At 37.6% G+C, this 26,372-nt stretch overlaps 1 protein-coding gene across 4 annotated transcripts in view; it reads left to right on the top strand.

Annotated features, from left to right (window-relative positions):
• The window catches only part of SUGCT (succinyl-CoA:glutarate-CoA transferase), a 769,733-nt gene that overhangs the window by 320,626 nt on the left and 422,735 nt on the right, over nucleotides 1-26,372 (top strand). For all 4 annotated transcript variants that reach the window (XM_055293359.2, XM_055293357.2, XM_055293358.2 and 1 more), the window contains 2 exons: nucleotides 6,170-6,241; nucleotides 15,993-16,090. In XM_055293359.2, the coding sequence (XP_055149334.1) occupies nucleotides 6,170-6,241; nucleotides 15,993-16,090 (170 nt within the window). The remainder of the gene's footprint in view (nucleotides 1-6,169; nucleotides 6,242-15,992; nucleotides 16,091-26,372) is intronic.

The raw sequence follows: 26,372 nt of genomic DNA, 5'->3' as shown, positions 1-26,372 counted from the left end.
CTTTATAGCAGCATGATTTATAATCCTTGGGGTATATACCCAGTAATGGGATGGCTGGGTCAAATGGTATTTCTAGTTCTAGATCCTTGACGAATTGCCAACTGTCTTCCACAATGGTTGAACTAGTTTACAGTCCCACCAACAGTGTAAAAGTGTTCCTATTTCTCCACATCCTCTCCAGCACCTGTTGTTTCCTGACTTTTTAATGATGGCCATTCTAACTGGTGTGAGATGGTATCTCATTGTGGTTTTGATTTGCATTTCTCTGATGGCCAGTGATGATGAGCATTTTTTCATGTGTCTGTTGGCTGCATCAATGTCTTCTTTTGAGAAGTGTCTGTTCATAGCCTTTGCCCACTTTTTGATGGGGTTGTTTGATTTTTTCTTGTAAATTTGTTTAAGTTCTGTGTAGATTCTGGATATTAGCCCTTTGTCAGATGGGTAGGTTGCAAAAATTTTCTCCCATTCTGTAGGTTGCCTGTTCACTCTGATGGTAGTTTCTTTTGCTGTGCAGAAGCTCTTTAGTTTAATTATATCCCATTTGTCAATTTTGGCTTTTGTTGTCATTGCTTTTGGTGTTTTAGACATGAAGTCCTTGCCCATGCCTTTGTCCTGAATGATATTACCTAGGTTTTCTTCTAAGGTTTTTATGGTTTTAGGTCTAACATTTAAGTCTTTAATCCATCTTGAATTAATTTTTGTATAAGGTGTAAGGAAGGGATCCAGTTTCAGCTTTCTATGTATGGGTAGCCAGTTTTCCCAGCACCATTTATTAAATAGGGAATCCTTTCCCGATTTCTTGTTTTTGTCAGGTTTGTCAAAGATCAGATAGTTGTAGATATGTGGCATCATTTCTGAGGACTCTGTTCTGTTCCATTGATCTATGTCTCTGTTTTGGTACCAGTACCATGCTGTTTTGGTTACTGTAGCCTTGTAGTATAGTTTGAAGTCAGGTAGCGTGATGCCTCCAGCTTTGTTCTTTTGGCTTGGGATTATCTTGGCAATGCGGGCTGTTTCTTGGTTCCATATGAACTTTAAAGTAGTTTTTTCCAGTTCTGTGAAGAAAGTCACTGGTAGCTTGATGGGGATGGCATTGAATCTATAAATTACCTTGGGCAGTATGGCCATTTTCACGATATTGATTCTTCCTATCCATGAGCATGGAATGTTCTTCCATTTGTTTGTGTCCTCTTTTATTTCGTTGAGCAGTGGTTTGTAGTTCTCCTTGAAGAGGTCCTTCACATCCTTTGTAAGTTGGATTCTTAGGTATTTTATTCTCTTTGAAGCAGTTGTGAATGGGAGTTCACTCATGATTTGGCTGTCTGTCTGTTATTGGTATATAAAAATGCTTGTGATTTTTGCACATTGATTTTGTATCCTGAGACTTTACTGAAGTTGCTTATCAGCTTAAGGATGATAAGCTGAGACGTTTTTTGTGCTGAGACGATGGAGTTTTCTAAATATACAGTCATGTCATCTGCAAACAGGGACAATTTGACTTCCTCTTTTCCTAATTGAATACCCTTTATTTGTTTCTCCTGCCTGATTGCCCTGGCCAAAACTTCCAGCACTATGTTGAATAGGAGTGGTGAGAGAGAGCATCCCTGTCTTGTGCCAGTTTTCAAAAGGAATGCTTCCAGTTTTTACCTATTCAGTATGACGTTGGCTGTGGGTTTGTCATAAATAGCTCTTATTATTTTGAGGTACATCCCATCAATACCTAGTTTATTAAGAGTTTTTAGCATGAAGTGCTGTTGAATTTTGTCGAAGGCCTTTTCTGCATCTATTGAGATAATCATGTAGTTTTTGTCTTTGGTTCTGTTTATGTGATGGATTATGCTTATTGATTTGCATATGTTGAACCAGCCTTGCATCCCAGGGATGAAGCCGACTTGATCATGGTGGATAAGCTTTTTGATGTGCTGCTGGATTCGGTTCAGAAGGCAAGAAATAACTAAGATCAGAGCAGAACTGAAGGAGATAGAGACACAAAAAAAACCCTTCAAAAAATCAATGAATCCAGGAGCTGGTTTTTTGAAAAGATCAACAAAATTGACAGACTGCTAGCAAGACTAATAAAGAAGAAATGAGAGAAGAATCAAATAGACACAATAAAAAATGATAAAGGGAATATCACCACCGATCCCACAGGAATACAAACTACCATCAGAGAATACTATAAACACCTGTATGCAAATAAACTAGAAAATCTAGTAGAAATGGATAAATTCCTGGACACTTACACCCTCCCATGACTAAACCAGGAAAAAGTTGAATCCCTGAATAGACCAATAACAGACTCTAAAATTGAGGCAATAATTAATAATAGCCTACCAACCAAAAAAGTCCAGGATCAGAAGGATTCACAGCTGAATTCTACCAGAGGTACAAAGAGGAGCTGGTACCATTCCTTCTGAAACTATTCCAATCAATTGAAAAAGAGGGAATCCTCCCTAACTCATTTTATGAGGCCAGCATCATCCTGATACCAAAGCCTGGCAGAGATACAACAAAAAAAGAGAATTTTAGACCAATATCCCTGATGAACATTGATGCAAAAATCCTCAATAGCATATTATTTTTTAAAGTTCTTAGTTAAAATGTTTATTAAATAAATACTGTAGCAGTAACAGGGAACAAATAATTAGTAAAAAGAACTCCTAATATTACCTGAATCTTTATAAAATCTATTTGATAATCTTTAGGCTGATTATATTGTGAGGCTCAGTTGCCATGACTTCTTCACTTTTCAATGATCATTGACTAGTTACCTTTGCTTAAAATTATTATGTTTGCTGGTTTATTATACAGGATATTAACAAGGTTAGAGATGAAGAGATGTGTAGTGTAAGGTATAGGGAGGGGTATGGAGCTTCCATTCCCTCCCGGAGCATGCCATCCTTTAGGAACCTCTGCATGTTCAGCTATCTAGAATCTTCTTAAAAATTTTAAACTTTTATATTGATAAAAGATATATTTAAATTTGTGTTGGAGGCTGCAGGGAAAAATACGCATTTCTTTACTCATTAAAAGGAAATGAACACCCCAGAAATTATAAACTTATTGGACATGTCACTGATCCGAAATTTAGCAAGCCTTTCTTCACATTATACGTTCCAACAGGGATTGTTACTTCACATTTACTTATTCATCCCCATCTCACCCTTCTCCACAAAAAAGCAAGAAAACAACCTGTGTAGCTTCACAGTTGTCAATGGTTCCTTGCAATACTTCAGCTCAAAATCCTTTGTACCTCACCCGCAGCTTTGTTGCAGATTTTCTTTCTGTAGTTTGAGAAACACTAATGCATTGTCTATGACACTAACTTTATTTTGCCCTCATGGACAAGGGAGAATGTTTGAAAGAGTTTATGTGATATCTCCTTAATAGCATTCCTTACCAAATCAAGCAACAATGTAAACAGAATAAAACTTTTTATAACGTATTTCTTGAGATCTATTTTAGCTACCATTGTGCTATCTGTAAGCAATCATTTGGTTGATTCATTAGCATTTACCAACTATTTATTAATTGCCTAACATTCTTCAGATATCATGTTAGGACGATGAAGACTGAAATTAAGACATGACCAATACAATCTCCCAGTTCCACTCTACCAGCACTGTATAAAAGAACTTTATGTGATGATGGAAGTACTCTGTGTCTGTGCTGGCTAATACAGTAGCCACTAGCCACATGTGGCTATTGAATGCTTGACATTTAGCTAGTGTGACTGTGGATCTGAATTGTTAATTGTTAATAACAGGTTTATTGGAATGTAATTCACGTACCATATAATTTGCCCATTTACAGTGCACAATTCAGTGATTTTTAATGTATTCAGAGTTGTGCAACCATCAGTCAATTTTGGAACATTTTCATTACCCTGACAAGAAGCCCAGTATTCATTGACAATCACTCCCCATCTTCCCCTAGCTTCCACTGCTTTATGCAGCCACTAGTGTTTTTTTCTGTCTTGATGGATTTGCCTGTTTGTCTAAATATGTAAATAGAATCACAATATTTGGCCTTTAGTGACTGGCGAATTTAATTTCAGTTTATTTAAATTTAATGATCACATGTGGCTAGTGGCTATTGTAAGACGCAGGTGAAGTGAAAGACCAAAGACAGATGCTTAAGGAATGCTGAAGGCTCAAGAGAAGAAAATCCTGCAGAAAGGATATGTGCAAAACAGAGAGCTAGGAGATGAACTTGGACACAGCCTGAAGATAAGAGAGGTTCATGAAGGAGGGAATGGTTAACAGTACCAAATAATACAGAGGGTTCAAAAAGTATAGTTCAGTGTGATAGTAAGCATCCCGATGACAGAGGTCACTAGAATGTGGTCTTGGTGAGGAAGTGAGGGCAGGTGGCGCTCTTATGTCATTATAAAAGAAGGGAACAAAGGAACATTCAAGATAGCTTGAAAGCGGTGTTGGGATTGATCAAAATTCTCTTCAGTTGTTGTTAATGGTATTTTTATGGAGAACTGAGCCTATATATAGGCAGAAGAGAAGGATTCAGTGGAAATGAAGAAATTACAGATGATTAAGCAAGTTCTGGAAGATGCAGGTGGAGGTCATCAGCCCAGGAGTAAGTCCAGTCAAGGAAAACAGTCGTTTTTCTCAAATGGAGGAGGAAGTGAAGAAAAAGGTAGAGATACAGTGCAGTTTTTACGTAGAAAGGATGAAAATTCAAATAGCTAATTTACTTTGGGGAAGTAGGAATGAGGCCTTCTGAGGGTAAAATTTGGTTCCTCCAATTTCATTGTGATCATATGTGGAGAAGGAAGTGCTAAAATATTCTCCAATGGGCTAGGACTGTGGGTGGTTAGAGTGTCTGTCGCTGTCCACAGGAACCTGTCATCAAAAAAGGACAGACATTTTTAGGTACATAAAGGTCCAGAGAGATACTGATGTGTCCATTTTTGCTACTAAAATTAAACAGTGCCCAAAAGATTAAATTTGAGTTCTTGAAAGAAGCAGTGTAGCTCCATGAGGTCACAAGGTCACTTTCCTTCCCTCTCCCACTTTCCACCCTCCCTCCCTCCCTCCCTGCCTGCCTGCCTGCCTGCCTGCCTTCCTTCCTTCCTTCCTTCCTTCCTTCCTTCCTTCCTTCCTTCCTTCTTTCCTTTCTTCTCCTTCCTTTGCTTCTCCCTTCTTTCCATCTATGCTTCTTACACTTTGTAGAAACATAATGCTTTTTGCCTTATAATGCTCTTTGCCCTACAGGGAAAAAATGAAAATAAAACAAAAAATTCTTAATTGTTCCAAACCATAATGAATAGAGTATTTTATCTTGTACATTATAATGGATTTTATTTTTTTGAATCACTTTTTTTAAATTTTTTTGACAAATGTTGTAACAGTGGAAAAGCTAGGAAGTGCTTAGAACCATCTAAATGAAACCAACTATCCAAATATAAAAGAAAAAGGGCCAGGCATGGTGGCTCATGCCTGTAATCCCAGTACTTTGGGAGGCTGAGGTGGGCGGATCTTGAGCCCAGGAGTTTAAGACCAGCCTGGGCAATATAGCGAGACCCCATGTCTACAAAAAGTACAAAATTAGCTGGGCATGGTGCCACGCATCTGTAGTCCCAGATACGCAGGAGGCTGAGGCAGGAGGATTGCTTAAACCTGGGAGGTGGAGCAGTAAGCTGAGATCATGTCATTGCACTCCATCCTGGGAGCCTGGGTGACAGAGCCAGACCCTGTCACCAAATACATACATACATACATACATACATACATACATACATACATATATACACACACACACACTCATATATATACATACATATACATACATACATATACATATATGTGTGTCTGTGTGTGTATATATATATATATATAGAGAGAGAGAGAGAGAGAGAGAGAGAGATCTATTCTGTGATGATGTAAATATTCTGTCTGTGCTGGCTAATGCAATAGCCACTAGCCACATGTGGCTATTGAATGTTTGACATTTAGCTAGTGTGTATATGTATATATCTTTTGTGGAAGATATACTATATATGTATATATATATGAAAAAGATACAAATTAATGGATATTGAATTAATAACATTGCTTTAGAACAAGCTTTCTATATAGATATTTTAGAAATTAAACTTTTGTGGTCTTGTCAACATATAAATAATATTTACCTCTGTATTTATTTCTTTTAGGCTTTTAAAACCAAGGATGGCTGTATCGTAGTTGGAGCAGGAAATAACCAGCAGTTTGCCACTGTGTGCAAGGTAATCTATAATTATTGGGATTGGTCGATGATCTTGTACAAAGCCAGGGCAAGTTCAGTTTTGCCCAGGTCATAACCAACTTAGGCCCCCTGTGTTAGCACCTAAAAGTATAGGATATTCATGCTTATAAAGGATAAGGCAGAGTCCAAATTAGCATTCTATGTTTTTTGTGGTATTTGGCTGTATTTTAAAATGAAGAATTGTAGTAGCTTAAATTGTCCTAAAACTTGACCTGCCTACCAGTCCAAACAAAATGGGGGAATCATTTTTAAAGGGACCTTTAACACTGGTATTTTTTTCTTTTTTTCCCCTCCCTCCTTCCCTTCCTCCCTTCCTTTCTTCCTTTCGTTCTCTCCCTCCTTATCTTTTACTATATCAGGTTAATTGGAACCATGTATAGTTAAGCTACTCCCATATTTATTTTATTTAGTACTGGAAATTTTAAAACTTTTTTTCAACTTAACCTTTATTTAATGAGTACCTTTCTGAAGAATTTATGTTTCAAGGTTTTAGGAATTAAGATTATATTAAAATTGTTCCTTCTCAACAAGGCCTTAAAATAAAGACCATGGAATCATTTAAAATAGTAATTTGTTCTTAGGGATATTCTAAACTTGTAGCATTTACTAGACCTCGCGATCTCGAATCACTGCAACCTCCGCCTTCTTGCTTCGAGCGATTCTCCTGCCTCAGCCTCCAGAGGAGCTGGGATTACAGGTGCATGCCGCCATGCCTGACTATTTTTGTATTTTTAGTAGAGATGAGGTTTCACTCTGCTGGCCAGGCTGGTCTTGAACTCCTGACCTCAAGTAATCTGCCCACCTCAGCCTCCCAAAGTTCTAGGATTACAGGCGTTGAACCACTGCACCCGGCCTACTAGACTTTTTTTTTTCTTTACTTGATGTTTAATTATCAAGACTTTGGTGTTTTGTTTTAATTTTAGAACTTAGGTATCTGTTCATTTTTTGTAGTTTTAATCCAAGGAATAGAATCTCATTTTTATTTTTATTTTTCTTAAATATATCCAAAGACCTTATCTGTTAAGGATTTTTTTCTTTTTTTTGAGAGACAATCAGTTTTTATACTAAATTTTACCATGAGCTTTCAGTGTTATTAAAGATGACTATGAGGGCCTGGCACGGTGGCTCACGCCTGCAATCCCAGCACTTGAGAGGCCGAGGTGGGCAGATTGCCTGAGCTCAGGAGTTCTCGACCAGCCTGAGCAACATGATGAAACCCTGTCTCTACTAAAATACAATTAGCCAGGTGTGGCGGCTGTGCGCCTGTAGTCCCAGCTACTCAGCTGAGGCAAGAGAATTGCTTGAACCTGGGAGGCGGAGGTTGCGGTGAGCCGAGATCGCGCCGCTGCACTCAAGCCTGGGCGACAGAGGGAGACTGTCTCAAAAAAAAAAGAGATGCCTATGAAATCCTGAATCTCATTTACTGTAGTTAACTTATTATGTACAAAAATTATTTATTACTGTGCGTCTTTTGTATGAGAAGTTAGGGAGCAGAGCTAAAAACCACAGCAAAGGGATGGGGAGGACCATGGAGAAGGTAACAAATGGAGATAGTTCTGATTGCAGGAAGGGCTGAAACATCTGAGGTGGGAAGAGGGGAGCCTTTTAAATGGTGACTCTGAGTAAGTGTAGGGAAAATCGATTCAAACATTTGATCTGGGATCAAAGAATCTTTATTATGAACGGTCAATGTTAAAAATATGAAACATACGGAAGCTGTTGCCTGTGAAGTCATTTGCGTACTCTAACTGCAGAGATGTATAAGCCAGTTCATTGCTATAAACGAGTACAGATTTTCTTCCTGGGCCATATGTTTTGGAGTTTTCTTTCTCCAGAAAGTAGTGGGGTTGGGGGTGGGAGGACCTGGCAGTGAAAATTACTGCTTGACATACTCTTTAGGTTTGAAAATAACTGTACTGAATTCTTTGTATTTTTGATTCATTACTGCTGATCAAGTTAACACTTTTGAACTTCCTCATAAATATCCATAAGAACAGTTTTCAACAAAGGTTCTTATTTCAAAGCAGAATATTTGCCAGAAGTTTTAATACTGAAATATGACTTATTGTTATGGTGTGTTATAACACATTGCTTATAAAGGAGACTGTCAGAGGGCCTTAGGAATGGCACCCTTGACCTTGATTTTCCCATATGAGAGTTAGAAATGATAATCCCTGTTATGAGCCATTAATCCAATGTCCATAAAACTCTTTGAGATTCTCAGAAGATTTATGTGTACAGGATTCTTGAGTTATTTACATTATTAGCTAGGCATACTGCGTGAATGTTGCAATCTGATTGACTTTTTCAAATCTTTGTAATTACGCCCTCACATGTAAACTTGTCCTAAACACCTTCTTACCTAAGAAAAATCATCTGTTCCTCCACTCTGATGCAAGGTTTTCTTCCCTTCCTAGTTATGTGTAGTGTGTGGATTTCTTCTAACCATTTTTTTTACTCATATTTATTTATTACTGAGAGCCTTGTTATTCAAACTGGGCTTATAGAAGATGGGGTTCCCCGTTCTTCACAGTGAGCCCCTCAAAACTGTTCTTTTGTCAAGTACACTCCATCAGGGAAGATGGGACAGCTTTAGTTCCTGGGGAGAAATGTGGCAGCATTGTCTGTGACAAACGAATGGAATTGACTTATGCCTGGTCTCTTTCCAAAATAGAATTGATATAGTGGTTGATTGATAATTCTTGGGGAGGAGCTGTATTAGTGAGCTTTCATTGTAAGGAGTTGGAGTGGGAGCAAGAATATTGGGTTCAAGTCTGAGGTTCCAGAAAATCTTGTGTATAAAGTGAACCTTGTTCATAATAAGTCCTACTTAATGTTCCTTACCATGATACAGCAGAGTATGAAAGTGAGCATATGTAAGCTTTTTTAAGCTGATGGATGCCACCCCTGATGGGGTATTCCTATATGAAATATTGAATATTGACATCCTTTTGAAAGTAATGTAGATTGAAGGCTTCTTTTATTGGAGAGACTATACATTGGTTCTCAATGTAGTGTGCATAGGAATGTCCTTTAGCTCCATTCCCAAAGATTTTACTTTAGTATGTCTGGGGTGAGGTAGAGGAAACTTCAGTTTTAAGAAGGACTGTAGGTGATTTTGGAGCAGGTTTTTAGGCCGCCTGTTCCAAAATATAATATATCCAAGGTATAATGTTTAAGACCTACTGTAAGTCTTGTTAGTAGGTAGGTGAACTCTGTCAAGGTCCTTAATCTTTACTAAGCATCTGTTTTCCTATGTATAAAATGAAGATTATAATACGTAATTATACTTACATACAACTTAGGGGTTTGGAAAGTGTTAGAGAAGTGAAGCACTTAGAATAGGCCTTGCTCATATGCACTTAATAAATGACATCTATGAAAATTAGATGTGAAGATTCTGGTTCTGAGGAGGAGAGAGTAAATACACTTTTCCCACTTACCCTGAGCACGGTGATCATACCTGGACAGATTGCATGAATCCATGAAGCATGTATTAAAAGACTTTGAAAAGTAAATAGTAAGAGATTTAGGGGAGAACACCCGAATTTGAAGTACCTCTAACTGGCAGTCAACTTAACCAGCTTTTCCCTCCAGTTATTCCTTCACTTGGGTATAGTTGAACCTGAAACCTGGAAGTGAGCACCAGGCAATACAGCAGATGTCCAGGAAATGCTCTTTATTCCTGGTGCAAAGAACATGAAAAAGTGAGCTGTAATGTCAGAGAGAATGTGGAAATAGTTTGTTTTCCCCTCCTTTCCATTTTCTTATGCCCCAGACCCCAAGTAATCCTGTATTGTAAACAGCAGATGAGCAGGAGCCAACTCTGAGAAAGAAGAACTTTCTTCATTGCTGAGCTGTGATCCCAAAGAAAGGAGTGAGTCCCTGTTGCTTTTTTCCCCTCTATCCTCCCATTGCATGGCCTCTGCCCTGGAACCATGCTGGGGAGTGGGATAACTAAAGTAGGAGCCCCAGGCAACTGGAAAACGCTAGAGAGATTGCAGAGAGAAGATCTTGACAAAGCAATCCTTGATGTTGTTTATGAACTCTTGGGATCACCCCTTACTTGCATGTGCACTAATTTGATCCTAATCAGCATACCAAAGATGATAGGAACTGAATAGACAACTGCCCAGGTTGTCATATGACCATTAGGTTTGGCACTTACTAGTGAGATTAAAATAACACTGCAAAGGCTTTGAAAACTTAACATGAGAATCAAAGCACACAGCAGGTGGGTTAGAAATGGCAGCCTGGATGTAACCAGGTCAATTGTCTGCTAAATCAGCAAGAGTAAAAATTCTCCTTAGAATTTAAACAAGACCCAGTGGCTCATAATATAATGTTCAAAATGTCCAGGATACAATCCGTTATTACTCAGCATATGAAGAACCAGAACTTGTGTGAGAAAAGGCCATCAATGCCAATGCAAAGAAGACGCAGATGTTGGAATTAACTTACAAAGATGTTTACGTAGCTATTATAACAACGCTCTAAAAAGCATCACAAACACTGTTTAAATAAATGGGATATAGAAATATTCAGCAAAGAAATACAAGATATGAAGAAGAACCAAAGGGAAAATTAAAAACTTAAAAGTATAATAACCAAGAAAAAAATTACACCTCACTGGTTGACCTCAATAGTGCAATGAAGATGATAAGGAACTTAAAGATAGATCAATAGAAATTATTCAATCTGAACAATAGAGAGAACAAAAGATAGCTTCTTCCTACTCAAAACAAGAAATAACAGATCCTCAGGAACCTGTTCAACAATAACAAAAAGTCCAATATTTATGTCATTGTAGTCCCAGAATGAGGGGAGAAAGTGTACATGCTGAAAAAATATTTGAAGAAATAACAATTGTATATATACCAAATTTGGTAAAAGTTAAATGCCCATAGATTTAATAATTTCAGCAAACCATAAATGGGATAAACTGAAAAAAATCTATGCGTGAATACCTAATGTGTCCCTTAACAACAGGTGTATGTCCTGAGAAATGTGTCAGTTGGTGGTGGCATGTGAATATCATAGAGTGTACTTACACAAACCTAGATGGTATAGCCTGCTACACTCATAGGCTGTATGGGATAGCCTATTCCTCCTAGGCTATAAATCTGTACAGCATGTACATGTTACTGCACTCAATACTGTAGGCAATTGTAACACAATGGATACACAAAAATCATCCAGAAAAACACCCATAGGGGAAAAAATGTATTATCTATGGGGGAACAGTGACTCAATTAACTGCATATTTTTTTGTCAGAAATTAATGCTAGCGAAGAAGTGGCACAACATGTTTAAAAGGCTGAAAGGAAAGAAATGCCAACCTAGATTTCAATATCCAGTCGAAGTATCCTTAAGAAATGAAGGTTAAATAAAGACGTTCTGTATAAAGGAAAACTAAGGGAATTTGTAGCCAGCTGACTTGCTCTGAAACAATTTTTCCAGGAAGTTTTTCATTTACAGAAGGTAAATGTTGTCAGAAGGGAACTGGAAACATCAGAGATGAAGGAAAAGCAACATAAATAGTAAATATCTGGGTGAATATAATGGTCTATTCTTTTCCTAGTGAATTCTTTGAAATATTTGATGGGTGAAAGCAAAGATTAAGATACTGTCTGATGGGATTTTCAGTGTATGTAGATCTAACATACAGAAAAATACAACATAAAATGGGGAGAGTAAAGGAATTATATTGTAGTAAGTTTGCTATATTCCACTTGAAGTGGTAAAATTTTGATTCTAACTACAATGCGAAAAGTATATGCATTATGATCCCCTAAGCAATCATTAAATATCTTTCATTAAACATCTATGCAAAAATATAGCCAAAATCAAAATAGGTAAATGTAATAATAACAACTCTAAAGAAGACCAGAAAGCAAAACAGGAATAAACAGAAAAAAGAATAAACTGGTAGCTCTAAGTCATTCAAAAATATCAATAACATTAAATGTGAGTCGTCTAAATATATGAATTAAAAGAAGTTGTCCGGAAAAAAATGACCCAACTCTATAGCTGTCCAATTCATATTTGAAATTCACTTCAAATATAATGATACTGTTTATTAAAGTAAGAGGATGGAAAAATATACAAACACAAACAAAAGAGGCAAACACTAATGAAAAGAAAGCTGGAGAGGGGCTATATTAACTATAGACTGGTTTTTGTCATCTCAGAAAACTTGTTTGCAGCAAATTCTTGTGCAAATACTTATTTAACATCTGTACTGGCAGAAGGAAGATCAGATGATCTGAATTTATTGAGAAACTGTGAAACTTCACATTTCACGAGAGATGTTGCCTTTTCCTTTATCTAAAAACTAGATTCCAGTAGTTCCTATGCTACAAGTGATTCTCTGTTTCTGCACCTTCCTGCATATGCAAAGATCTTTTATTTCAGTACTAAGTTATCATATTTTCTATTATACTGGGTGCCATTTTAAATGGCAATTAAACTTAACATGTGTTGTATCAGTAATGCACATAAAGTGATGGTGGTGTATATGAAGATTATGACTTACAGGCAGTGACAACTCTTTATAATGTTCTCCTGACAAACAGCTCTTTCAAGAGGCCATGTAGCTTTTAAGAAGCAACTATATTTATATTTATATTTTATTTATTTATTTATTTATTTTTATTTATGAGATAGAGTCTTGCTCTATTGCCTAGACTGGAGTGTAGTGGCATGATCTCGGCTCACTGCAACCTCTGCCTCCTGGTTTCAAGTGATTCTTGTGCCTCAGCCTCCTGAGTAGCTGGGATTACAGGCACCCACCATTATGCCCGACTAATTTTTGTGTTTTTAGTAGAGATGGGGTTTTACCATGTTGGCCAGGTTGGTCTCCAACTCTTGACCTCAGGTGATCCACCCGCCTTGGCCTCCCAAAAGTGCTGGGATTATAGGCGTGAGCCACCGCCCCTGGCTGCAACTAAAAAGTGATTTTAGATGTAATGGAATAAGGTATATGCATAGAATAATATCTGAAATATCATACACCTGAAAGTGTTCACATTGTTTATCTGTGAGCTTGTCAGTTGAAGAATGTGTTGTCAGCATTTGGGCTATATCAGTGAACAAAACATTTAAAATATTTTGACTTTGTGAAGCTTACATTTTAGCAGGGCAGACAGATATGGAGTAATAAACATAATAAATATGTTAGGCGATAAATATTATGGGAAAAAATGGGCAAGGGAAGAGGGAATCAGGGGAGTCAGTGTTGTGTGGGGTGGGGTGGCCTGTGATGGGGGTAGGGTAATCAGGGTAGTTGCATTAAGAAGTTGAATTTGAGCCGACTCAACCAAGGAAAGGAGGAGCTAGCCAACTAGATGTCTGGTGGAAGATGTTCCAAGCAAAGGAATAGCTATTTTAAAACTCCTGAGGCTGAAGTGGAATAGACATGTTCCTGGTCCAGCAAGAAGATGAAATGGCTGCAGTAATGAGCAAGGGAGGAAAGCATGGTAAGAGGTGATGTTAGAGAGGTAATAGTGCCATATCGTGTAGAAACTTTCAGACTCTTAAGGATTTTGGTTTTTGCTTTAAGGGGAACATTAGATGATAGGCATGTTAAAACACTTGCAGTTTTTATTATCATGGGTCTTCGTTATTTTTTCTCTTCTCCTTCTTAGAAAATGTTTGCTACGCAGTTTATGGTGTTTTGTTACTTTCTTTTTTTTTGTTTTTGCCAATGTCTCTTCATTTTTTTGCGGAGCCCTTCCTCCTTTCTTTTTTGTACCAATATATGCTTTTTAAATTTTTCTGGCCAGACTCTGTGGCTCATGCCTGTAATCCAAGCACTTTGGGAGGCTGAAGTGGGCGGATCATTTGAGGTCAGGAGTTCGAGACAAGCCTGACCAACATGGTAAAACCTTGTCTCTACTAAAAATACAGAAAAATTAGCTGGGCATGATGGCGCACATGCCTGTAATCACAGCTACTCAGGAGGCTGAGGCAGGAGAATACCTTGAACCTGGGAGGTGGAGGTTGCACTGAGCTGAGATCGTGCCCCTGCACTCCAGCCCTAGGCAACAGTGTGAGACTGTCTCAAAAAAAAAAAAAAAAAAAAAAGTCTTTTGGGGGAAACAGTACCTAGTTGGAATACTTCACATTTATTTAGTGCTTAGTATGTCAAGCATTTTCATGTACATTGTTTTATTTTATCCCAGGCAGCACTCTTTTTTAATTTAAGCTCCAGAATAATAGTTATGATCACAGTCCTTGAAGCTGTCTCTCGAAACATTTTGAACGTTAGCTGGCATAGCTGAAGATGGAAGGATTATTACTTTGGCCAACAATATCACACCATCTTTGAAACAGAAAAGAGTTCCAATAAGTCAAATACAGAGGACACATGGGCATTCCCATTACCCTTAAGTGTGGTCACTGTGTAATTTTTTGTTGCTGATGGTGCTTTTTGGGTGAGGCCAGGTTTGTAAATTTAACCTGTGACTTAGTGAAGACACTTGCTTTTTTCTTGGAATGACTTATTCACTCTTACAGAGGGAGGGTGTCTAACTGCTAGACGAGGCTTGAGGCCAATTCTTGGATTAGGTGTTGTGACAGGGAGGTTTCTAGAAAGGGTGCTGTATGTGGTGTTGGTTTTTAAAATCCAGGAGAATAATGCTGTCTTTATTATTTCTAAAGGAAATAAATGAAACGTGAAAGAAAAATTACACCACTGAGATGGTCTCTTTACTCAAGGGAATCTTCTTCACTTCTCTGTCCTTTGTAAGATGATTAATAGATAGATTTTATTTAAACTGTGGAAAATAAATGAAACCATTAAATATTTATATTGAAAGCAAATATATTAATAAAGGCAATGAAGCTTTCTGTAGGCCGCATGGCCTGCCCCCAGGCTGTAAATGCTCCTTGTGACTTTCCAACACAACTGCCAAGCACTGCCTCTGCACAGTCTTTGTAAAACTTTTCCATTCCAAATCCACTTGATACTTTCATTATGGTCTTGTTAAGGTTGAACGTTGTCCAAAGGGACTTGCAAGATACATTTTCCCCTTATTGAGGAGGAGCAAAAGAGGAAATCTACAAAAGCATTTCTAGTTGGTATTACTTCAGGGAGATATATTAATAAAAAATAGTGATACTTCTATAGGAAGAAGGTGTTTTAATTTGCTATTGTTTAAATGGTGAGAATTTGGGTAAATGTATTTGCTTTTACTTTATTTTATCAGCTTTTAGAACATTCTGCATAGGACCACCTGGGAAGATCACAGTATTTTATTTACATGTTGAATAAATAAGTGAATATATCTACAAGGTACATGTTGACTGTATGCAAGATACATGTAGATATGCACTTATGATACTGGTTTTTAAAATTTGGTCCATTTTACCCAGTTTAGCATCTCTCTCCCTATTTCCTCTAAACAAGATTTTTTTCTATGGGGATCTGATAACATGTTTCCTATATTCTCATATTTGGCATAAGACTTATGGGGATCTTTTGCTGGTCTCCTATATGTAAGAATATTTGCTTAAATATAGTAAAAGCCTCTTATGAATGACAAACCCTTTCACCAGCATGTTCCATCCTAATCGTGTGCTTGTTCCCTCCATATGTCCTTGTTGAGGGGCATAAAGACCAGCAAGGAATGTTGTTGAGAAGGGAGAGATAGGACCTGAACACTAGCACCCACAGGCAGGTACAAGAGCAACCTACTTCTTATACTTGAAAATTATTTTTTTCCTTTTAGATCTTGGATCTGCCTGAGTTGATTGATGACTCCAAGTATAAAACTAACCACCTTCGGGTACACAATAGAAAAGAGCTTATTAAAATATTATCTGAACGGTAAGTTTGGATCTTGTATTCATCCATTTAAGAATTAATATGTGATAAGCATTTATCTGGTATTTTGTGTGTTTTTTTCTTGGCTTATTTGAGATCAATTTGTAATTCTTTTCCATTTTACAAAACTGGCTGGTGGAGAGATTTTAAAGCTGTGGGGTTTTTTTGTTTGTTTGTTTAGAAGCACTTGAACACATTTTATGTTTTGTTAAGTACTGAGTCATAACAATGATATAAATAAGAAAGTCACCATGACTTGAATTTGGTTGTTTCTCTGTGTCCTGTACCTGTTTGGGTTTAGTTTATCATAAATACAACAACAACAATAATAATTTAACATTATTTCATACTTTGACTTTGTTAAATGCTTTAGATACATTGTCTTGTTTAATCCTCGTAATCATCCTGTGAGGTAAGTTCTGTTATTTCCATTTTACATGTAAGGAAAGCAAGGCAAAGAGAGGTGAAATCAAGAGTTGGTTTGCATTTCTGAGCCACTCCTGTGAATCATATGTTATTTCTGGATCATTGCAGATGCCACATTGAGTTATGGGTCATAAAAGATTAGTGTTAATTAAGTAGAATATTTTATTTCCAAATTTTTCCATTAATGTCAGGTTATTTTTTTGTAATACCTGTACCAATTTTTCAAGTTTGTCTGAAAAAAAGTAATTATTCTTACTGTTTCATGTCAGTTTCACTTTTTGTTTGCCTTTACTTGTCTTCTGAATCTGTACAAATAGGCTTTGTGGCTTTTGTGGATCTAAATGCCCACATGAACTTTTGTTTTATATTGAAAATTTGCTCTTATCATGCCAATAAATTAGGTAATTTTGTTTAAATACCATATCTAGTCTTTTGAAAAGGCTCATGTGTTTCTATATAGTATACATCAAAGTTATAAGAACTAAAATTCTGCTGTTTTTATTTTTGTTGTCTTTGTATTTGGGGATGTCTGCAGGAATATCTGAATCAACATTCATCTACCTATTTTCTCTTTCCTGGATTTGAAATACTTTTGTAACTTTAAACACTTTTGTAATTTTAAACACTGCCTGTATCTTTTCCATGTGCCACATGCTGTTCATATCAATAGGGACTGTGAGTTGTGGGACTGACAGACACAGAATGGGGCATGGAGAACTGGGTGCCCTTTTCTGGTCCCTAGTTAAATATAACTCTGATTGTACTGCGAAGCCCCAGAGCCCTCAATGATTAACTTTTCTCCACATGAGAATTGCCCATTTATTTCTTCTTTTTGCCTCTATGCCTCTCAAGCATTTGTAATTCATATAATTAATTGATAAAGCTTTTTCCTTTCACACTGTGGTTACCAAGTTTCAATAATAGCCACTTGTGAGAACCTTATCAGAAGCTCTTTGATAATCTGAATAAATCATGACCATGCTGCGAGAAGAGTAGATCCCAAGAAAAATATGATACCTAGATTCGTTTCCTATGTTTTAAAACTTTTATTCCTTGCTAAATTCTGTTACAGAGTTCAACTGTGGAATGAGTTTTAGTAGCATCTGTAACATACTCATTTCCATTTTCCCTCTTTGGGGTGAATTGTATAATCTGCAACCTTCTTCTTTCTGTTCTTTTATACACAGAAGTAGAAGTTTCAGCATTTTGGTATCTATAAGTTTGTTATATTTTTATTCAGACTTAACAATAAGTAAGGAATCAACCTGCAAGGAAGAGACTGGGCTGGGCGGGGGTAGTCCTAGGAGAGGAAATTTCATAAGGAGGTCACATCATCATTGGTACTGCTGTTAAAACACAGACCACAGATAGAGCCCTTGGCTGCTTGCAGGCTAGCTTTTGTGCTCTCTTCTGCTAGTGCGCTGACATTTTTTGATACCTTCTTATGGGCTGCAGTTCTCCAAGTCTCTTCTAGCACGTCTCTTCTCCTCCACGGTAGTTCAAATAGTGATGACCTGGGAAGATTAGATTTAGAATATTGATTCATTCCAGTTTATAAGCTTATCATTTATTTTTCCGAACAAATATCACTGGAATCATTAGTACTGCTTAGTGTTTGGCTTTGAGAAGTCTCTTAAAATTTGTCATTTTCATTATATGATTCTGTGTTTTTTCAGTATTCAAAAATATTAGTGGTGCTTCATAAATTACATGATTAGACATAGCGTCCAGCCTGGCATGCAGTGTCTTCCATAATCTGACATCACCTTTCCTGTCCACTCTTCTTCTTACATTTTTCCAAAGGACGCCCCTGCTATAGTCACCCTCCCAATTAGTTCAGTTTCCTCTCTGAAATGCTTCTCAGAATTACCACTATTCTGAAACTTAGTCATGCTTCAAGGCCAGTTCTAGAAGCCTCTGTTCCCAGTCAGATGTTGGCACCTTTAGGAAAGAACATTGTCCTTTTTGTGCCTTGTCCGTTGCCATTGCCAAACAGAAGTACAATCAATGTTAGTTGTCATTATGAATGATACTGCTCAAGAGCCTTCTCAACATTCTCGTCTTGCTCAGCACACGCATTACACAGCCACAGAACTTGCAGGCATTTTATTTCCTGACAAAAGTGTTACATTAGCTCACAGCCACAAAAAAGGAGCCAGGGAGAAAGGAAGGAATGGAACCAGCCTTTGGTGGCTGCCAAGTACATGCCAGATAAGTGTTATTATTCCCACTTGATATGAAAATTCTGACATTTAGGGAGGTGGTCTCCAGGTCAGGCACATAGTGAATAGTTAGAAATGGGATTCAAAAGCTACACCTTTTTCATCTCTCATATTGCCTCCCTGAAGTGGCATATGAAATATGACTGTGTCCTTGTTTGTTTATGCGCTCAATAAATATTTGTTGAGCACTAACTATGTAGTAGGAACTGTTGCAAGCGTTGGGGATAGAGAAGTGAATGAAACAGACAAAGTGTATCCATGAAAAATAATGCAGGCCAGGACAAGGAAGAATGCCAGAAGTTAAGTGTGAAGCTGGGTTTTTCATTTAGCCTGGTCACAGAGGGCTTCTCTGTGAAAGTGACATTTGAGCAGAAGCTTGCAAGAAATGAGAGAAAATGTCTGAGGGAGGCTGGCAGGCATCTGGGAGATGCATTCCAGGCAGAGTTTATGGAGTAAGTCAGAGAACAGTGTGCTTGGATCTGGGGGAGCAAGAGAAGAGGGGTGTTAGGTTGGTTCAGAGAGAGTGGGAGCCCATGGCAGGCGGATCATGTCATGAAATCATGAAAGCCTTTATGACAAAGTAGTTTCTTAAACTTGTGAAATAAAGGATTTTTTTTTTTCTGGCCATAAAATGGATTTGCTTATTGCAACTTTTTTCTCTGTAACTTGAAGAGAGAGCGTCAAGGGAGGGAGTGCTCTACCTAGTAGGGAAGAGGTCAAAGCATTTCAGCAACATGGAGTCAGGAAGACCCCGTTTCTCACCTGGAGAGACCAGAGGGCCAGGTTAAAATGGTCTATGCTTCTCCTCCATTTATTCAGTCTCTTACATATTCAACAAGCATTTATCGAACACCTACTATGTGCCATGAACTGTTCTGAGCACTAGGGATATAGCAGTAAAATACAGTCAAGAATCCCTGCCCTCCTGAATTTTCATTTGGTAACCATTGCAGACTTTCTAGAAGACGTACTTCTTTTTGGTAGTGGTTGTTTTTGAACTATTACTTAACACATTTGTTTCGGTAAGCCTAAGAAGTTAGTTTTCCATATTTTTCATAATAACCACTTTAAAAAATTTTTTCTTTTGCAAAAGTATTGCAGTTATAGGCTATGCCTGTTACTCATTTATTGTACTTTTTCAACATGTTGATATACATGCTCCAATTTTTAAAATGTGGTTTGCCAGTCATTTCCATAGTAAAACATATTTTTAGTAACAGTACCCACTCACAAATAATCGACTTTACCATATGAGTCTATCGTGTTTTTGCCTGTTGTCTTCTATTAAAACTTACATCACAAGTACTTTCCTTCAATACTTATAGGCACTTTCCTTGCCTGATATTTTTATTTTAGAAAATCTTTAAAACATGGTAAAAATATGGAGGGATTCATGAGAGTGAATTTGCACTGCAGATAACTTTAAAAACAAACTCTAGAAATGATGAACTCACTGTGTTTATTTTAAAAAGGTTTCTCATCCTTTACACCCAATTTGAAGACAGTGAAAACAGAAGCATTTATGGATTTTTACAAAGTTGGCTCTTGTAAATATACACGTGAATTTCCTATTGTGTTTCAAAATCTTCCTTCCAAAGTATTTTCCCTAAGCAATTTTTGAGTACTTCCCTCCCTGTCCCTTGTAAACCTTCATTTATATTTTTTAGAATCAGGTGATTCTGCTATGAAAAGTCCAGGCTTTTTTGAAAGTACCTACCAGAGTTGTCAGTCACTTACCTCAGTTCTCTGTTATTCTTGCTAAGTACAGTTTGAAGCTACTCTCTGAGGGCGATCAGCCTCACTCAGGACGGCAGCTGCCTGTTTTGGTCATCAGCTGCGTTTTCCACAGCCAGCACACACAATTCCCCTCAAATGCTCTCAGGTGTTACTATTCCCCAACCAGGGCTGTGAGCAAGTCTTTTTTATTAATCTAAAGGTAGAAGACTTTCCCCTGGAGTTTGTGATTTTATCCCGGGTGTTGCAGAAACTATGTTTACCCAGCTGCTAACATTGAAAACTAGGTAAAACTCAATCATGTTAAAAATCCCTAGCTAAAACAGAAGAGGAGATATAATGGAGACTAATCCAGTGCCAGATAAAACAATCCCCTTCTTTGCAATGCTAAGGAGCAACAAACTCTTAAACCTGTGCTACTCACACACCAGATCAGCATTTTTGCAATAGTTAGGACCCCAAGAGAGATATTGCAAGTTGTGAATTGAAACTAGGAAGAGAGGGATAAAGATGATGTATTAGTGTTTGGGGAGAAATAATAGGAAGACATGAAATGAGGATGAAGGAGAAGAGAATTGATGGAGAAAATAGACATAAAATTTATTTTATTCCCTCTCTCTTCCTCTCTTCACCAACATTTATTGGCCACTGCCTGTGTACCCTTGTCTTGCAGATAACAGAGCTGAAAGATGAAGCCTGGGCTTTTAAGGAGTTCATGGTCTGATTAGGAAAATAAACACAGAAAGCATTTATTTAAGTAGAGTGTGGGAATTACCTGGGTAATCATATGCAGAGTGGATGGGGAGCCCAGAGAAGGAGGAACTCCTTTAATCTGGGAAATCAGGAAAGGCTTCCTGGAGATGGTGCCATCTAAGATAAATCTTGAAGGACAAACAGAATTAGGCAGGTGAAGAAAAAAGTTCAAAGAAGGAAATATTGATGTGAATGTACTTTTGTAGCATGAAAATAAAATCATGGCAGAAGAAAAAAAGTACAGATGGTCCCCAACTTATAATTTTGTTTGACTTACAATTTTTTTAATTTACCATGTGGTAAAGTGATACACATTCATTAGAAACTGTACTGTGAGCCTGGACAACATAGCAAGACCCTATGTTGCTACAAAAATTAAAATTAAAAATTTAACTGGCCCTGGTGGCATGCGCCTATAGTCCCAGCTACTTTGGGAAAGAAATCATCCTGTGAATTTGGATCTTTTTCCAGGGTAGCCATATATGCAGCAAAATACTCTGTTGCGATGCTATGCGGCAGTAGTGAGCTGCAGCTCTCAGTCAGTTTGGTGGGTTAGGTGTATTAAATGCATTTTCGACTTACGGTATTTACAATTTAATGATAGTTTTATTGGAACATAACACCTTCATAAGTTAAGGATTATCTGTAGTTTGGAGAGATGCAGATGACAACTTTTCAGCTGCTTGTGGAAAAATGTTACATATGTAAAGCAAGTATATGTCACTTTAGTCCTAGTGAAGGCATTTGTAAAAAGTTGTTTACATTATGTCATCAAAAATAAAACTAACAGCATTAGATAAGTTCGCCTTTAAAAATACTATGGCAATTCCTTTAGTAAAATAAATAGTTTTGGTTTTGAATGATTTGTTTTTTTCTTAAATTAAGTTTTTGATTTTTAATTGTCTATTTACTTATTTTCAGAGTTTACTGCATTGTGGAGTTAAATGCCTTATATCAGGGCCTTTTAACAGAGGTGCCAAACAAGTATTTGTTGAATTGAATCAAGCATTTAGGCTGGGTGCGGTGGCTGGCCGGGCACAGTGGTTCATGCCTGTAATCCTAGCACTCTGGGAGGCTGAGGCAGGCAGATCACCTGAGGTCAGGAGTTCGAGACCAGCCTGGCCAACATGGTGAAACCCTGTCTCTTCTAAAAATACAAAAATTAGCTGGGTATGGTGGCACACACCTGTTATCCCAGCTACTTGAGAGGCCGAGGAAGGAGAATTGCTTGAACCCAGGAGGCAGAGGTTGCAGTGAGCTGAGATCACGCCACCACACTCCAGCCTGGGTGACAGAGCAAGACTCTGTCTCAAAAAGAAAAAAAAAAGGTTTATTACTTTCCTCTAATTTGATTATTTTCAAAATTTGATATCAAATTATTTTGAATAGATTTATACAAAATATTGGAGAATTGGACCTGGAACATTTCTTGGCTCTTGATGGAGCAATTGTAACTTCAAAGGTCCCTATACTGAATGTCACTGAAAAAACTGACATCTTGGCACTATTAAGCCAATATGACCATTTCACTGCCCTGGCTAGGTCTTTCTGGGGCTCTCTACACCTTTCAAAAAAAAAAAAAAAAACCTTTTTTTTTTGAGACAAAGTCTCACTCTGTCACCCAGGCTAGCGTGCGGTAGTGTGATCATAATTCACTTTAGCCTTGAATTCCTAGGCTCAAGTAATCCTCCTGCTTCAGTCTCCCAAGTAGCTAAGACTACAGGTGCAAGCCACCATGCCTGCCTAATTTAAAATATAAATTTTTTAAAAAAGATGGTTGGTGGGTGGGGTAGTGGGATTTCTCTATGTTGCTTTGGCTGTTCTTGAACTCCTGGCCTCAGATAATCCTCCTGCTTCAATCTCCCAAAGTGCTGGGATTATAGGGCTGAGTCACTATGCCTGGCTTCTACAGCTTGAAGGATAAAGTTCAAACCATTTTACCTGAACACATGCACCTCCCACCTTGTCAGCCTTGCCTGGGTCACACAGAGCCCAGTGCTACTACTTTTAATGTGGCCTAATCTTTCAGTCCTCCATGTTTCCCCATATGCTCATTACTTGACACTCAAATGATGGAGCTTCTTCATCTCACTACCCGCTATCAGTCCTTTAAAATAAGCACAAGTTTTAGGAGCCCTGGCCTCGCTAGTCTGTTCCAAGCGGCCCCTCCTGTGACGCTGCATCACAGCATCTACCCCACTCAGCTGTCATCAGTCATTTACTTCTCTTCCTCCTTGACAAGTCAGTGAATTTCTTATGGCAGAGAATATGCCTTTTGGATTTTTATTTCTAGCGCCTATTTAGCACTCAGTAAATGTTCTCCCAGTTAGTGAACATGTGAAGCACTGGTGGGCAAGGTATCCAAGTATGGCAGAACTGACCAAAGGGAAAAAACAAGGATCCACGATGTCAGGTTCTACAAAACAGAAAAGAGCAGTGGTAGCTAGAAGTGAGGACTTTGAATGAACTAGAGAGCCTGTATCATGGTCATACAATATAAGAAGATCTGAATTTGAGATCCTAGTCTTTCAGTGATCAGCTTTGAGCTTCAGGTTCTCATATATTATACATGTAAAAATACCTACATCACAAAGAGGATTAAAAACCCGAACAGACGGGCCGGGCACGGTGGCTCATGCCTGTAATCCCAGCACTTTGGAAGGCTGAGGCAGGTGGATCACGAGGTCAGGAGATCGAGACCATGCTGGCTAACATGGTGAAAACCCACCTCTACTAAAATACAAAAAACTAGCTGGGCATGGTGGTGCACGCCTGTAGTCCCAGCAACTTGGGAGGCTGAGGCAAGGGAATCGCTTGAACCTGGGAGGCGGAGGTTGCAGTGAGCCAAGATCGCGCCACTGCACTCCAGCCTGGCGACCGAGCAAGACTCTAAGAAAAAAAAAAAGGCATGAAAACAGCCAGCACAGTTTGAGCGTGCAGCAGTACTCAGCCTATTTGAGGAAAATCTTTTTTAAAAAAGTTTTAATTTTTGGAGTACCTAGTGTATGTCTATAAATTTATGGGTAGCATGAGATATTTTGATACAGGCATGCAATGTATAATAATCACATCATTATAATGGGGGTATCCATCAGCCCACACATTTATCCTTTGTGTCTCAACAATCTAGTTATACTCTTTTAGTTATTTAAAAATGTACAATGAAATTATATTTTACTGTAGCTACTCTGTTGTGCTAGCAAATACTAGGTCTTATTCATTCTTTCTATTTTTGGGACCTATCTGAGGAAGATCTTAATCCTGGAAAATCATAAACTTTAGTTACCCAATTGTTTGCTTTAGCAAGTTCTATATTAGTTTTAAATTCATGAACCTCATTTCTAAGGTTTTTTTTCTTCCAAACTGTAATTATTATAAGACTCAACTTTCACAATTTGTGTTTACAAAGTTATTTTTAACTGCCAATCAAACATCCTAATAAGGATGATATAACTAGTATTATAGTAGCAATTTACTTCTACCAAAAGCAAAGCATGACATTTTCATTAGCCTCCTTGGCCTTTTTGTATGTGGATAAATAATGTGTTCAACTTTTTGAAAAAATAAAAATAGCTCATAGGACTTAGGAATACATTTTACTTTGTATTAATTTCCGAATTAAGACTATTAATAGTACTCATTTTCTTTCTTTTTTTTTTTTTTTAACTAAAAGAGTACCTTAATAACCCCTATTCTATTCCCTTTCAAGAGACACTTGTTCTGCATTGTGGGTAATGAATTTAGAATTTGTGAACACTCCACTTGAGTTATTGCTTGCATTTGTGTCTGTACATTCATAAAGAATGAAACACTTTTTGTGTGTTCATTAACTGCTACCCTGTGTTAATAGCCTCCACGAAAAGCTTCAGCCCATATCTTTAAGCACTTTAGTAAAATACACCCATGACTTCTCCTGTGCCATTTTTATGTGTATGTTTTTCACTGTTTTATTTGGTATCTCTAGCCTTCCTGAAAACTGTTGACTTTTCAGTTAAGTAATATCTGTAATTTCCTTATTTTTTATTTTCTCATATTTAATTTCTAACATCTGTGTCACCTTCCTTGGCCTTTCCCCCTTTCCTAAATCCTCAATTTTATTCCTCCTTCCTTCCTTTTTTGGCCTACCCCATCTTTCTGCCCCTACTCTGCTTTTCACACTTTGAACTGTTTTAAAATTAAACAATAAATGGGTATTATGTAATACAGTCTTAATTGGATTTCACTTATTTGCATGAAGGCTTTATTGAGCACAAGTTTTCTTAGAGAACAGGGAGGATTTTTATCAGTGGTTACCTATATAATACAATTTAGAAGGCATGGAAGGAACCTTTATTCCATGAAAGATAATTCTTCCTTACACATAGTTTGCTGATTTCAGAGGTTTTACAGTTAAAGATTTTGTGGGGGAGTGGGGGTGGGTTAAAAGTCTGTACACTCTTAAATTTCAAACAGTGCAGGGAGGGTTAAAGCTTGAACTCTGATTCCTTAGTGTAAATACATTTTCCCAGATCTTTGCCTCAGTTTAGATTTTAATGTGGAGAAAACAGAGGAATCATCCAAACACTGGCTGCCTAAGGTAAGTGAAGAGGGATGAAATGAGAAGCTGAGAGCAGTTAGGAGCCCCAGAGATGAAGATCCCCTTCCTGACGCATTTGCCAAGGGCTGAGAGGTTATAGAAGTGTCTTTTAAATCCGATGAATTCCACCTTTCCTTCAACCTGGCAACCATCCACTCTTCCATATCTACATGTTTTTAATATACATAGAGAAACTTATTGTTTTCACCCTCTGAAACTTTTTGTGTTGGTCTAATATTCTTTTTTCCATATGATCACATTTTAAAATCTCTTCTGCCAACTTCTATTAACGTCTTATAAGGCTGCATTTCATAAGCTTTATATGTATCCTCAACCTACATATTTAGTTTATTGTAACCTCCTCCCAACCCCTCATAATTCTTTGAATCATATCATGGCATTCACTGTAGAGGGGCTAATTTGGATAAATGGATCTGACGTTTGGTGAGGGTCACATTTGTTTTCTTATGCATTCCTTGGCAGTGCTGCCATTATCAGCTAATAGATGGTCCCTTGTTAAATGTCTATATTTTATGTGGTACATTTTCTGAATGTTGGTTATTTGGAGATAGAT

This window comes from Symphalangus syndactylus, chromosome 9 (genome assembly GCF_028878055.3).
Source record: "Symphalangus syndactylus isolate Jambi chromosome 9, NHGRI_mSymSyn1-v2.1_pri, whole genome shotgun sequence".
NCBI lineage: Eukaryota > Metazoa > Chordata > Mammalia > Primates > Hylobatidae > Symphalangus > Symphalangus syndactylus.
The sequence above is the reverse complement of the archived record's forward strand: the minus strand, read 5'-3'. Positions and strand labels throughout refer to the sequence as shown.